Source organism: Oncorhynchus mykiss, chromosome 30 (genome assembly GCF_013265735.2).
Source record: "Oncorhynchus mykiss isolate Arlee chromosome 30, USDA_OmykA_1.1, whole genome shotgun sequence".
In the NCBI taxonomy this organism is placed as follows: domain Eukaryota; kingdom Metazoa; phylum Chordata; class Actinopteri; order Salmoniformes; family Salmonidae; genus Oncorhynchus; species Oncorhynchus mykiss.
The window spans coordinates 36,706,806-36,722,650 of NC_050570.1; the positions used below are offsets into that span (position 1 = coordinate 36,706,806).

At 43.0% G+C, this 15,845-nt stretch overlaps 1 protein-coding gene across 2 annotated transcripts; it reads right to left on the reverse strand.

Moving 5' to 3' along the window:
* Positions 1-1,097: 1,097 nt before the first annotated feature.
* Positions 1,098-13,858, reverse strand: ccdc17 (coiled-coil domain containing 17). 2 transcript variants are annotated; one of them, XM_036969186.1, is made up of 13 exons: positions 13,468-13,858; positions 13,267-13,401; positions 12,945-13,149; positions 12,012-12,156; positions 9,108-9,215; positions 8,723-8,859; positions 7,264-7,386; positions 6,861-7,057; positions 6,698-6,774; positions 6,315-6,530; positions 3,387-3,609; positions 3,053-3,163; positions 1,098-1,414 (listed from the first exon to the last, which is right to left on the reverse strand). In XM_036969186.1, exons 1-13 carry the CDS (start codon positions 13,666-13,668, stop codon positions 1,268-1,270), a joined length of 2,025 nt encoding a protein of 674 aa, XP_036825081.1. In that variant the 5' UTR covers positions 13,669-13,858; the 3' UTR covers positions 1,098-1,267. The 2 variants fall into 2 exon arrangements, with proteins under 2 accessions (XP_036825081.1, XP_021455320.2); XM_021599645.2 differs by having other exon boundaries at positions 6,861-7,063.
* Positions 13,859-15,845: the final 1,987 nt, after the last annotated feature.

Here is a 15,845-nt window from a genome sequence, read left to right on the forward strand (position 1 = left end):
GTCCTCCAAAAAGAAGGGGTTGATCTCACTGAAACCCAAGTGCAGTAACCGAGCAAGGTTGGTAGGTGTGTATTGTGGAAATATATTAGATTCCAGCTAAATTATATTGAACAAAAATATGGATGCAATATGTATAGTGTTGGTTTCATGAGCTGAAATAAAATATCCCAGAAATGTTCCATATGCACAAAATGCTTATTCCAAATTTTGACCAGAAATTTGTTTCGATCACTGTTAGCATTTCTCTTTTGCCAAGATAATCCATCCACCTGACAGGTGTAGCATATCAAGAAGCTGATTAAACAGCATGATCATAGCACAGGACAATAAAAGGCCACTCTCTAAAATGTCTTGCCACAACACAATACCACAGATGTATCAAGTTTTGAGGGAGCGTGCGATTGGCATGCTGATTGCAGGAATGTCATTGTATGCCGCAGCATTAAAATGTCCCTTCACTTGAACTAAGGGGCCTTGCCTGAACCATGAATAACAGCCCCAGACCATTATTCCTCCTCCACCAAACTTTCGTCCGTCAGACTGCCAGATGGTGATTCATCACTCCAGAAACTAATGGCGGAGAGCTTTACACCATTCCAGCCAAAGCTTAGCTTTGTGCATGTTGATCTCGGCCATGGAAGCCCATTTAATGAAGCTCCCAACGAACAGTTATTGTGCTGATGTTGCTCCCAGAGGCAGTTTGGAACTCAGTGAGTATTAAAATCGAGGACAGACGATTTTTACTTGCTTCAGCACTTGGTGGTCTTGTTCTGTGAGCTTGTGTGGTCTACCACTTCACAGCCTAGACATTACCACTTCACAATAACAGCACTTACAGTTGACCGGGGCAAAAATTTGACAAACTGACTTGAAGAGGTGACCTCCTAAGCCGGTGCCACTTTGAAAGTCACTGAGCTCTTCAGTAAGGCCATTCTAAAGTAAATGTTTTTAGCTATGGAGATTGCATGTCTGTGTGCTCAATTTTATACACCTGTCAGCAATGGGTGTGGCAGAAATAGCCAAACCCGCATACCTCTGTGTAGTGTGTGTTAACGGTCTTCATCATAATACCATCATTGAAAACTGAAAAATAGAGTCATGGGTTTTTGTCTTTATTTGCTCATTGTAAATGAACAACACATCCAGACAACTTACAACAATCAATGGAAAAGGTCAAATGAAGTAACAGGTACACCTCTCTCTCTCCTAAATAATCACAGTGATTATTTTACTTATTTCCATGCACTAAAATCATCAGTGTCATCAATCACCTCTGATTGGGGTCCTCCATGGGGGGAGGGTCTTCGTGATCAGTGTAGGGAAGGAGAGAAAAAAGGTTATTGGCTGCGGAGGGCTGTAACGTTGACAAGGAAAGGGGTCTATTTCCTTGAAGAGTTGCAGGGATATTGGACACCTGTAATGACAGAGTACACATAACTACTATCAACAGAATAAACTCTCTGAAGCTTTATGTAGGACTGAACACACCAGGTCAGGATCTACAGCATTTTTTTAAATGCTTACAGTGCATTCGGGAAGTATTTAGATCCCTTGACCTGTTCCACATTTTGTTACGTTACAGCCTTATTCTAAAATGATTTAAACAAAAAAAAACATCCTCAGCAATCTACGCACAAAACCCCAAAATGACAAAGCGAAAACAGGTTTTTAGAAATGTTTACAAATTAAAAACCTTATTTACATAAGTATTTAGACCCTTTGCTATGAGACTTGAAATTGAGATCAGGTGCATCCTGTTTCCATTGATCATCCTTCAGATGTTTCTGCAACTGGATTGGAGTCCACCTGTGGTAGATTCAATTGATTGGACATGATTTGGAAAGGCACACACCTGCCTATATAAGGTCACACAGTTGACAGTGCATGTCAGAGCAAAAACCAAGCCATGAGGTCAAAGGAAATGTCCGTAGAGCGCCGAGACAGGATTTTGTCCATCTGGGGAAGGGTACCAACAAATGTCTGCAGCATTGAAGGTCCCCAAGAACACTGGCCTCCAACATTCTTAAATGGAAGAAGTTTGGAACCACCAAGACTCTTCCAAGGGCTGTCCACCCGGCCAAACTGAGCAATCGGGGGAAAAGGGCCTTGGTCAGGGAGGTGACCAAGAACCTGATGGTCACTGACAGAGCTCTAGAGTTCCTCTGTGGAGATGGGAGAACCTTCCAGAAGGACAACCATCTCTGCAGCACTCCACCAATCAGGCCTGTATGGTATAGTGGTCAGACGGAAGCCACTCCTCAGTAAAATGCACATGACAGCCTGCTTGGAATCTAAAGGACTCTCAGACCATGGGAAACAAGATTCTGCTGAGCATCACTTCTAAATGCTGAGTGTCACTTCTGGAGGAAACCTGGCACCATCCCTACGGTGAAGTGTGGTGGCAGCAGGGACTGGGAGACTAGTCAGGGTCGAGGAAAAGATGAACAGAGCAAAGTACAGAGAGATCCTTGATGAAAACCTGCTCCGGTCCTCAGAGTGGGGCGACGGTTCACCTTCCAACAGGACAACGACCCTAAGCACACAGCCAAGATAATGCAGTAGTGGCTTCTGATCTAACATCTCTGGAGAGACCTGAAAATAGCTGTGCAGCAATGCTCCCCATCCAATCTGACAGTGTTTGAGAGGATCTGCAGAGAAGAATGGGGGAAACTCCCCAAATACAGGTGTGCCAAGCTTGTAGCGTGATGCCCAAGAAGACTCTAGGCTGTAATCGCTGCCAAATGTGCTTCAACAAAGTACTAAGTAAAGGGTATGAATACTTATGTAAATGGGATATTTACATTTATTTTTACAACCCTGTTTTTGCTTTGTCATTATGGGGTTTGTGTGTAGATTGAGAGGGGGAAAAAAATAATTTTAATACATTTTAGAATATGGCTGTAACCTAACAAAATGTGGAAAAAGTCAAGGGGTCTGAATACTTTCCGAAGGCACTGTAAGTCACCACACAACTGGCAAACAGAGTCATGTTGAAACAATACAATGATGTGGTCAGAGAAGGGTGATTTTTGGGGAATATAATTAAATGTACCATGGAGGGGTACTTATAGTGGCTGGTGTTGCTTGGGTCAATCTTGGCGAGCGACTGCACATCCCGGTCCCGAGCATTGACCACCCGTAAACACAGCTCCATGTTGCCCACCTAGAAAACCCAGACACACAACTTAGACGTCTGATCCCTTCTTGTGTGTTTCATCATGTGTCATTGCATTCTGCATGGCTTTCACACCTCATGACTTTTGACTCATGAATTGTATGTCATCCTCAACTGATATTGTCATTTTTAAGACATTATGTAGAATGGATTTTTCAATCCAACTTCATTCTAACCACTAGCAGTCAGCGAGACGGGTGTCTGCCCTCACCTGGGGGACTGAGTTGAGCTGGACTGGACTGAGGGATGGTCGGATGGGGAGGGCACGTACTGGCACTCTCCAGTATCCGCTCTGGACCTGATTGTGCTGGTCGAAGAGCTCCAGCCGTGCCCAGCCCCGGGACACCAGCCTCTGGACCTCCTGACTGTAGGCGTCCAGACCTCCGGCAGCTTGAAGCTCAACCACCAGAGACAGGGAGGGAGACGGCTGCATCCTGAAGGTAGAGAGTTTTGTCTTTTATTAATATTAATATATATAAATACACACACACTACCGTTCAAAAGTTTGGGGTCACTTAGAAATGTCCTTTTTTTTTTTTTTTTGTCCATTTAAAATAGTATCAAATTGATCAGAAATACAGTGTAGACACTGTTAATGTTGTAAATGACTAACTGGAAACGGCAGATTTTTTTATGGAATATCTACATAGGTGTACAGAGGCCTATTATCAGCAACAATGTGTTCCAATGGCACGTTGTGTTAGCTAATCCAAGTTTATAATTTTAAAAGGCTAATTGATCATTAGAAAACCCTTTTGCAATTATGTTAGCACAGCTGAGAACTGTTTTTCTGCTTATAGAAGAAATAAAACTGGCCTTCTTTAGACTAGTGAGTATCTGGAGCATCAGCATTTGTGGGTTCGATTACAGGCTCAAAATGGCCAGAAACATAGACCTGTCTTCTGAAACTCATCAGTCTATTCTTGTTCGGAGAAATGAAGGCTATTCCAAGTGAGAAATTGCCAAGAAACTGAAGATCTCGTACAATGCTGTGTACTACTCCCTTCACAGAACAGCGCAAACTGGCTCTATCCAGAATAGAAAGAGGAGTGGGAGGCCCCGGTGCACAACTGAGCAAGAGGACAACTACATTAGTGTCTAGTTTGAGAAAAAGACACCTCCCAAGTCCTCAACTGGCAGCTTCATTAAATAGTACCCGCAAAACACCAGTCTCAACGTCAACAGTGAGGAGGCGACTCCGGGATGCTGGCCTTCTAGGCAGAGTTCCTCTGTCCAGTGTCTGTTCTTTTGCCCATCTTAATCTTGTATTTTTATTGGCCAGTCTGAAAAATGGCTTTTTCTTTGCAACTCTGCCTAGAAGGCCGGCATCCCGGAGTCACCTCTTCACTGTTGACTTTGAGACTGGTGTTTTGCAGGTACTATTTAATGAAGCTGCCAGTTGAGGACATGAGGCAGCTGTTTCTCAAACTAGACATATGAAAATGTAGATATTCCTTAAAAAATCAGCCGTTTCCAGCTACAATAGTCATTTACAACATTAACAATGTCTATACTGTTTCTGATCAATTTGATGTTACTTTAATGGACAATTTTTCTTGCTTTTCTTTCAAAAACAAGGACATTTCTAAATGACCCCAAACTTTTGAACGGTAGTGTATGTACAGTGGCAAGTAAAACTATGTGAACCCTTTGGAATTACCTGGATTTCTGCGTAAATTGGTTGTCAAATTTGATCTGATCTTCATCTGAGTCACAACAATAGACAAACAGTCTGCATAAACTAATGAAACACAAACAATTATACGTTTTCATGTCTTTATTGAACACACAGTGGAAACATTCATTCAGTAACTGGTTTACCCTCCGTTGGCAGCAATAACCTCAACCAAATGTTTTCTGTAGGTCAGGAGGAGGAATTTTGGACCCTTCCTCTTTACAAAACTCTTTCAGTTCAGCAATATTCTTGGGATGCCTGGTGGGAACCGCTCTCTTGAGGTCACTGTTGAACATCAAGGCTTTTAGAGATACTTTTGTAACCCTTTCCAGCTTTATGCAAGTCCACAATTCTTACTCTTGGGTCTTAGATCTCTAAAGTTCGAGGCGGGCAATGCTTCTTGTGAATAGCAATTTCTCATTTTGTGAGTGTTTTTTTTTTTTTATAGGGCAGGGCAGCTCTAACCAACATCTCATCTCAATGATTGTACTCCAGGTTAGCTGACTCCTGACTCCAATTAGCTTTTGGAGAAGTCCTTAGCCTAAGGGTTCACATGGTTTTGCCAACCTACACTGAATGTTTAAATTATGTACTCAATATAGACAAGAAAAATACAATAATTTGTGTGTTATTAGTTTAAGCAGACTGTGTTTGTCTGTTGTTGTGACTTAGGTGAAGATCGGATCTAATTTTAGGACCAATTTATGCAGAAATCCAGAGGGTTCACATACTTTGTCGCGTGTGTGTATACATGCATACATTTATTTTGCCTCTTTTTCTTAACACGAAATTGGTATCTAATTGGTAGTTAGTCTTCTCCCATCGATGCAACTCCTGTACGAACTCGGAAAGGTGAAGGTCGAGAGCCATGCGTTCTCTGAAACATGACCCTGCCAAGCCGCTTCTTGACACACTGCTCGCTTAACCCAGAAGCCAGCCGCACCAATGTGTCGGAGGAAACACCGTCCAGCTGGTGTCCAAAGTCAGCATGCATGTGCCCGGCCCGCCACAAGGAGTCACTAGAGCGCGATGGGACATGGGCAGACCAAACCCTCCCCTAACCCGGACGACGCTGGGCCAATTATGGGCCGCCTCATGGGTCTCCCGGTCGCAGCTGGCTACAGACCCGGGATCAAACCCAGGTCTGTAGTGATGCCTCTAGCACTGCGATGCACTGCCTTAGACCTCTGCGCCACTCGGGAGGCAGAGAGTTTTGTCTTAGACAAATGTGAAAGAGTGCATTTTCATTCCACCCCAAGTTGTAGTGAACATGCAACCTTCTGAACAACACCACACACAACTCAAAGGAAACCTTAGCTAACAGAGCACGAGACAAGTCTGTCACTCAGTGAGCAACAATTGCCTTTTGATCTCAGGGAAGGTGGGCTGTCACCGATAGACTCCAGCCAACATGCTATGGACGAGTTTCACATGTACTTTTTCTTCGCCGGGTGCGTTGCTTACCTGGGCATAGGCTGTTTGACTGCCAGGAGGGCATAGTTCCCAGGGGGCACAGTTTGACTGTAGGGCTGGCCCCCTCCAGGCTGGCACTGTGTAGCGGGCAATGGGGTAGGCCGCCCCACCTCCTGGCCTCCAGAGTAGAGACCAGCCACCGGACGCAGAACCCTCAGCGTGGCATCTACCCCAAGCATCAAGTCATAAAAGACAGCAAAACCAGCCCTGCAAATCAACAGGGTTTTAGAGTAGTTTAGAGGTACTTCATACCTGCACATCTGAGTTAGTTACATAAATGTGTGTCTAATAATGTATGTGAAGGTAATGTTTAATTTTAATCATATAGAAAACTGAAATAGCCAACATAGATGTGCTAGTCATAATGGACTCACGCAGGGTCATAGGGCGCAGGCCCAAGGGAGTTGAGTACATGCCTTTCCTTGAGCGCGGAATGGGGCCTGGGATGGGTCTGAAACAAGAACATATACTATATGGGCCTAATGTCGTCAAAGAAAACCAGATAGATAAACAGCAATATTAACATAATAGCTTTACCAGGGCTGGAGGGGCATATATCTGGGCAAGGGGATGCATGGCTGGTGGGGCAGGGAATGGAGGGGGTGGGGGCAGCCTCCTGTCCCTAGGGCCCTCTCTGGCTCGCTCTACTTCCCTGCGAAGGCTCTCAAGCTCAGCCTGAATGCTGGCCATGTAGTGGGTGTGTTCTCTTTGGATCTGATGGAGCTCAGACCCCACTGTAACTGGATCAGAGGAATATAGAATCCCAACGAATTAGAATGACTCTACAAGCATTGGAATGGATAGTAATTCTACACATCCCATGGTAGTCACTGTGAATGTGGTTACTCCAAACTGACATTGTTTATCAGCAATGTTGCTTGTCTATGTATATAATTATGTGCATGTTAATCACAGAGATGAGATGGAGAGGACAACCCACCGTCTTCCCGACGGTGTTTGTCTCTGGCCAACTGGATTCTGAAGATCTCTTCCTCCAGTCTCTGGTTCTCTTGCTCCACAGCCAGCACCTCTGAGTTCCCAGCCTGCTGAGGAGGCTTCGTCCCTGGGCAGAGAGAGCGGGAAAGAAGGGGTGGTTAGAGAGGCACCAAAGTTAAGAGGAGACAGTACTTTTTTATTTAAAAAACAAAGAGTATACAGTTATTTGTCTCTTAAAGATAACAGAAAGACAAATAGGTGCAGGCACAGATCTCAGAGACCAAATGGTAAACTCTGATTTACCACCCCAAGATATTCCTGAACAACGTCAATTTGCGCCCCTACTGGATGGAAATTACAAATGTAATGGCTGTGCTCAATGCAATGGCACTTATACATGTAGATCCTTCAAACACCCACAAACAGGGAAATCGATCCCAATAAAAGGTGTTATTACGTGCTCCACTAAGGCAGTTATTTATCTTATAACTTGTCCTTGTGGTAAAAATGATGTAGGTATAACAAAACGCGAATTTAAAGTACGTATCTCAGAGCATCGTAGCACCATTAGGTGTAAAAACTTTACTTATCCAGTTGAGGCCCACTTCTTGGAGGCAGGCCACTCGATTTCGTCTCTGCGTTATATTGGTATCGAACATGTCACCCTCCCTAGGAGAGGGGGTGACCTTGATAATTTATTGTTAAAACGAGAGGCTGCCTGGATCTTTAATTTAAAGACCCTTGTGCCCTTCGGTCTCAACGTAGACTTTGATCTGAAGCCATTCTTGTGATTATTGTGACTTTGCCATTGTAATTGTTTGTAATGTAAACTTGTATAGTCAAATTAATCTATGATCGTATGCTATCCATTTGTTTGTATGCTGTTCTTTGTATGACATTTTAATATTTGATAATTAACCAATGATATTAGGCCACTCTTGGGCATGATTACAGACACCTGTGTCTTTTAACACTATATAAACGAGTCATCCCGCAGTGTTTGTGATTATACAATGATAAAGACAACTTGGCTGTCGAAACGTTGGTAAATACATTTTTGCATCTGAGCTCCTAGAGTGTGCGGCTCTTTTTTATTTTCAAGTTTTCTACTCCGCTAGCCAGCACCTCGTCTTAATAGGTGTTCTACTCCGCTAGCCAGCACCTCGTCTTAATAGGTGTTCTACTCCGCTAGCCAGCACCTCGTCTTAATAGGTGTTCTACTCCGCTAGCCAGCACCTCGTCTTAATAGGTGTTCTACTCCGCTAGCCAGCACCTCGTCTTAATAGGTGTTCTACTCCGCTAGCCAGCACCTCGTCTTAATAGGTGTGCGTTTCTTTTTCTTCTAGCAGGCACAGACATAAACATGCACAATAGAAACAAATCACTCAAGGTGGCACTAAAGCACCAAATGGATGTGACATCCTCCATACCCCAATGAAGGACCATGCAGGACTGACACTCACTCTTCCTCCTGCCATTGTTGTCAGCCCCAGATTGGGCCTGTTGCTCCAGAGTGTGGGCCTCTGCCTGCATGTCATGCATCTGGGCCAGGACAGCCGGATCAGAACCACCTGACTGCATGTAGTCCAGCCTCAGAGCTCTGTCACACCAACAGACACAGTCAAACACAGACATAGATACAGATATGTTGCAGGATAGTAATACCGTACATTGCTACTACTAACACTACAGCAACTATTTAACCAGGTTAGTCATTGAGAACACATTTTCCTTTTGAATAATGACCTGACGGCTACTTACTTGCTCTATGATTACAGCTTCTAATATCACCAACATTGGTGCTAATAATAATGTGTACTTTTTGTAAGACATACACACAGTACTTACCTTATTTGGGTGGAGAGGGGTCCATCCACAGAGGATATTAGGTCAAAGTTGGCATTATGTCCCTTCCTGTGGTCAGGGTTGGGTGAGTCAAACGTGACCTCTTTGACCCTATGAAAAGCACAGAAGAACATCTTTGTTTGTATGCTCCTTTTTTTTCTTCTAGTTTATAACCATGTCTATTTATAACTTGTTATAACTCATCACTTACAGTTGAAGTCGGAAGATTACATACCCATTTTTCAGCCACTCCACAAATTTCTTGTTAACAAACTCATTTTGGCAAGTCAGTTAGGACATCTACTTTGTGCAAAACACAAGTATTTTTTTATTTTTTACTTACAGACAGATTAATTCACTGATCACAATTCCAGTTGAACAGAAGTTTACATACACTAAGTTGACTGTGCCTTTAAACAGCTTGGAAAATTCCAGAAAATGATGTCATGGCTTTAAAAGCTTCTGATAGGCTAATTGACATAATTTGAGTCAATTGGAGGTGTACCTGTGGATGTATTTCAAGGCCTACCTTCAAACTCAGTACCTTCAAACTCAGTGCCTCTTTGCTTGACATCATGGGAAAATTAAAAGAAATCAGCCAAGACCTCAGAAAAAAATTGTAGACCTCCACAAGTCTGGTTCATATTTGGGAGCAATTTCCAAACGCCTGAAGGTACCACGTTCATCTGTACAAACAATAGTACGCAAGTATAAACACCATGGGACCACCTAGCCGTCATACCGCACAGGAAGGAGACGCGTTCTGTCTCCTAGAGATGAACGTACTTTGGTGCGAAAAGTACAAATCAATCCCAGAACAACAGCAAAGGACCTTGTGAAGGGTACAAAAGTATCTATATCCACAGTAAAATTAGTTCTATATCGACATAACCTGAAAGGCCGCTCAGCAAGGAAGAAGCCACTCCTCCAAAGCCACCATAAAAAAGCCAGACTACGGTTTGCAACTGCACATGGGGACAAAGATGGTACTTTTTGGAGAAATGTCCTCTGTTCTGATGAAACAAAAATAGAACTGTTTGGCCATAATGACCATTGTTGTGTTTGGAGGAAAAAGGGGGAGACTTGCAAGCTGAAGAACACCATCCCAACCGTGAAGCACAGAGGTGGCAGCTTCATGTTGTGGGGGTGCTTTGCTGCAGGAGGGACTGGTGCACTTCACAAAATAGATGGCATCATGAGGGTGGAAAATTACGTGCATATATTGAAGCAACATCTCAAGACATCAGTCAGGAAGTTAAAGCTCGTTTGCAAATGGGTCTTCCAAATGGACAATGACCTCAAGGATACTTCCAAAGTTGTGGCAAAACGACTTAAGGACAAAGAAGTCAAGGTATTGGAGTGGCCATCACAAAGCCCTGACCTCAATCCTATAGAACATTTGTGGGCAGAACTGAAAAAGCGTGTGCGAGGCCTACAAACCTGACTCAGTTACACCAGCTCTGTCAGGAGGAATGGGCCAAAATTCAACCAACTTAATGTGGGAAGTTTGTGAAAGGCTACCCAAAATGTTTGACCCAAGTTAAACAATTTAAAAGCATTGCTACAAAATACTAATTGAGTGTATGTAAACTTCTGACCCACTGGGAATGTGATGAAAGAAATAAAAGCTGAAGTGAATCATTCTCTCTACTATTATTCTGACATTTCACATCCTTAAAATAACGTGGTGATCCTAACTGACCTAAGACAGGGAATTTTTACTATGATTAAATGTCAGGAATTGTGAAAAACTGAGTTTAAATGTATTTGGCTAAGGTGTATGTTAACCTCCGACTTCAACTGTACAGTCGTGGCCAAAAGATTTGAGACTGACACAAATATTAATTTTCACAAAGTCTGCTGCCTCAGTTTGTATGATGGCAATTTGCATATACTCCAGAATGTTATGAAGAGTGATCAGATGAATTGCAATTAATTGCAAAGTCCCTCTTTGCCATGCAAATTAATTTAATCCCCAAAAAACATTTCCACTGCATTTCAGCCCTGCCACAAAAGGACCAGCTGACATCATATCAGTGATTCTCTCATTAACACAGGTGTGAGTGTTGACGAGGACAAGGCTGGAGATCACTGTCACGCTGATTGAGTTTGAGTAACAGACTGGAAGCTTCAAAAGGAGGGTGGTGCTTGGAATCATTGTTCTTCCTCTGTCAATCATGGTTACCTGCAAGGAAACACGTGCCATCATCATTGCTTTGCACAAAAAGTGCTTCACAGTCAAGGATATTGCTGCCAGTAAGAATGCACCTAAATCAACCATTTATCGGATCATCAAGAACTTCAAGGAGAGTGGTTAAATTGATGTGAAGAAGGCTTCAGTGCACCCAAGAAAGTCCAGCAAGCGCCAGGACCATCTCCTAAAGTTGATTCAGCTGCGGAATCGGGGCACCACCAGTACAGAGCTTGCTCAGGAATGGCAGCAGGCAGGTGTTAGTGCATCTGCACACACAGTGAGGCGAAGACTTGGTCTGGTGTCAAGAAGGGCAACAAAGAAGCCACTTCTCTCCAGGAAAAATGGCAGGGACAGACTGACATTCTGCACAAGGTACAGGGACTGGACTGCTGAGGACTGGGGTAAAGGGTTATGTGGCCCATAAGTTAATTGACAGCATGCCAGGGCGAATTGCAGAGGTCTTGAAAAAGAAGGGTCAACACTGCAAATATTGAAACTTTGCATCAACTTCATGTAATTGTCAATAAAAGCATTTGACACTTATGAAATGCTTGTAATTATACTTCAGTATTCCATAGTAACATCTGACAAAAATATCTAAAGACACTGAAGCAGCAAACTTTGGAAATTAATATTCGTGTCATTCTCAAAACTCTTGGCCACGACTGTATGTGTGTGTGAGATGGTCATTTGCTGCCGTCTAGTGGACTCACCCAGGCTGCAGGGTAGTGATGTGGTCTTTGAGCTGCTGTAGAGCCTCTTCGTTTCTCTCCTCCCGATCCCTCAGCTCCAGCAGCAAGGTCTCCAGGTGGGCCGTGCTGCCCTGCCCTGCCAGGGCCCCAAGCTGCCATGCAATGTCTGACACACACATACTAAATGTAATCCATTACAGTTACTAGTTACCTGTCCAAAATTGTAATCAGTAATTTAATTTTGGGATTACCCAAATTCAGTTACTTAATCTGAATACTTTACCTTTGGATTACTTTCCCCTTAAGAAAAACACAAATTAACCATCAAGCACATTTGGTGTGTCATGATAGTGGTCTCTGACTTGTGGTCAGACTCTCTCAGGTAGAATAAACTTAACTTGAATGTCATTGAGAAAACAGAAAAGTATCAATGTATTTTTTTTTGTTGCAAATATCCTTTCTGTATAAAAAAATGATACAAGAAGTTATCTTTTTTTTTTTTACCCCCTTTTTCTCCCCAATTCCGATCTTGTCTTATCGCTGCAACTCCCCAATGGGCTCGGAAGCCAGCTGCACCAATGTGTGGAACACCGTTCACCTGATGACCAAGGTCAGCCCGCAGGCGCCCGGCCCAGCACAATGAGTCGCTAGAGCGCGATGAGTATAGCCCCCTGGCCAAACCCTCCCTTAACCCGGACAATTGTGTGCCGCCCTATGGGACCAATCACAGCCAGTTGGATCATACCTAGGTCTGTATTGACGCCTCTAGCACTGCGATGCAGTGCCTTAGACCGGCTACGCCACTCGGGAGGCAATCTAGTTTTTTTGTATTGTATCTGTAAAGTTACATGGAACTGATCACACTAGCCAATTTAACCTTTCTACATGAAAATCTGTATAAGAGATTCCTTCCTCCATATCTCTTTGTGTTGACGGATCTCTATGGCCCCTTACCCTCTCTCTGTTGCTCCAGGAGGTGGTTGTGGGTCTGTATCTCTGCCAGCTCCTGGTTGTGCTGCTCTGCCATCTCTCTCAGCCTCTCCCTGTGAGCACACTTTCTCCCCAACACCTGGACCTGGTCCTCCAGACCTTCGGTCTCAGTAGGCCATTTCGGCAGGTTGGGCATACTCCCCTCAATCGACATCCTCAGCTTGTGAAACTATAATTTCAAGCATGACATTTGTCTGAGTCTGTTAATTAATATTAAAGGGACTACAAAGGTGGCTATAGGTTATATTGCATGTCTAGATGGTTCAGATTAAGCGTTGGTAGGCACCTCATTAGTAAGGTTCCTCAATGCTAGGCTCTCTGACACACTGCCCTGTAGGTTATCTTCTTTCCCAGCTCTCCGTTCTGTGTCATTGGTCCTCCCCTGCATATTCTGTAGGTGCGTACCCCGCTGCTCTCTCAGCTACCAGGAACAATCAATGTTAGACAGACACACTACAAGAGCCACTATAACAGCTAACACACTTACCCTTATAAGATCAGGGGTGCGTGCCGGCTTTGGATAGAGTCCCTTTCGCTCAGGCTGCTCTTGTCTCAGCACCATAGGGTCTCCAATGCTGCTCCCGATACAGAATAATGCTTTATGTTTCTCCAGAAGGCCAAGGGAGCGGAATGCCATACTACACTCCCGACAACGGAACTCTCCCAATGACTCCATCACTGCGTCCATTTTAGTCAAGTTCGCAGGGTAACAACAAAAGGCAAACACCACATGTCCCAAGAGTGAAAAATGAAATGTACTCCTAAATGAGCTAAACAATAATCATTAGACTATTTACCCCTTCCCCCCCAAGTAAACATAGGTATGCGGTAACAGGACTGGATATTCTTCTGGTGATTTCCCTGTTTGTTGGTTACTGTCACCATGTCAACGACTGTGTTGTGGAGGACGGAGGGCCACAACACGGAATTCTCAAATCAGCTCTATAGTCTTTGACTGCGCAAATTGCTTTTACAGGTGTCACTGGATAAGTCTAGTACTAAACATATCACTTCTGTATGATTTGATTCTTTTATACAGAGAAGCAGACAACTGTTTGGCAATCTGATGCTAAATATTTATTGAAATGTTCTTTTTCTAAGATGCAGTAGTTTCTTTCTCGTACAGTACATGACGCCAAATCAGTAAATAATGTTCTCAAAATAATCTGGAATCTTTCAAAAGTCACACTTTATATTTTGTACAGTCCACCTTGAATAAAGGCTGCAAGAACAATATGCAGACAAAATAAATTAATGTTTCAAAATGTACCAAATTAGAAAATAAAACAAAAAACAAAGAGCCTTACATTTGTGGTAAAGCTGTCTGAACATTCTACCAGCCAGGATTTTTTTTCTCCAAAATCTAGTACTGTAAATGCATACATTTTACAACAGTAGTTTCTCATGTAAGAAAGCAAACACGTTGTATCTTAATACAAGCAGTAAGGGGATTTGGGAGACTAAGTTTACAGTCTATCAACCAAAGAACTTTAATTTTGCATGTCTGAAAATTAAAAAGACAACAGCTACGATGAGAAGTCACACTTAATGTTGGTTAAACATGAAACTGACATTACTTCTGAACTTTTGTTTTATTGTTTATGCCCCAACTGGCTACATTCAAATCAGTATGGAATTAAAAAGAAAATGTTGGTCCATTACTGCAAATTACAGTTTTTCTACCACGTACGAGAAATATAATGATAAGCAAATGCATGCCTTACACTGTTCAAATAAGACAGAGACATTAACATTTGTCGACCTTAAAAATCGACCAAAACAAACCTAAATCCTCATAGAAGGGTTATTTAGGGGACAGGAAGCAATGTTAATATCAACTGCTCACAATGATAGTTTCCTCAACACAAATGCTACAAATTGTTTCAGCAAGAGCAGGTGTCAAAGCCACTTTTCAAAATAAAATATTGATTGAAGTAATTTGCCAGTTAAATCATTGTTGTTGATTTGCCAAAACAAAATAGCAATTCTGATGTGTTTTGTGTTCATGTAACGGTCGTCGTATGAAGGAGAAAAGGAGGACCAAGGTGCAGCGTGGTATGTGTCCATATTTATTCAAATGAACACGGAAATAACAAAGAGAAACAACCGAAAACAGTTCTGGCTGGTGCAGACACAACAGAAAACAAACACCCACCAAACACAATAGAAAACAGACTACCTAAATATGGTTCTCAATCAGGGACAACGATTGACAGCTGCCTCTGATTGAGAACCATACCAGGCCAAACACAGAAATAGCAAATCATAGAAAAACTAACATAGACAACCCACCCAACTCACGCCCTGACCATACTAAAACAAAGACATAACAAAAGAAATAAGGTCAGAACGTGACCGTTGAATTGACATTTTAGCTCCTGGGAAAAGACAAAAACGTATCAAAATAAAGAAAAGCCCTAAGGAAGGCGTCACCTCTGAACCCTCTGTCACACCAGTGTTTGTATGACCAGTCTCTTGTGAATGAGCAGGAGAGTGCAATTGAGCAAGGCACCGTGACGTGAGGAGGGGTGTAAAGCCACGTTAGGTGTCTGTGTCGTCATCTGATGTCTGGCTGCTACTGGTGCTCTCGGTCTCTGTAACCTCTTCTAATTCAGGCTCTAAAGGGTTTCTCAAGGACAACAGCAAGGGCAGGCCCTTGAGAAGAGGCTTTAGGTGAACACTGTTCTGGCCAAACCTGTTCCTCTTCAACTAGAAAACAGATCGTTTTGCACCAGGTGAAAGTTGATTGTATTAGTTTTGGAACAGGGCTGCCTCTTGGGCGCATAAAGTACTTAAGTAAAAATACTTTAAAGTACTACTTAAGTAGTTTTTTTGGGGTATCTGTAATTTGTATTTGACAACTTT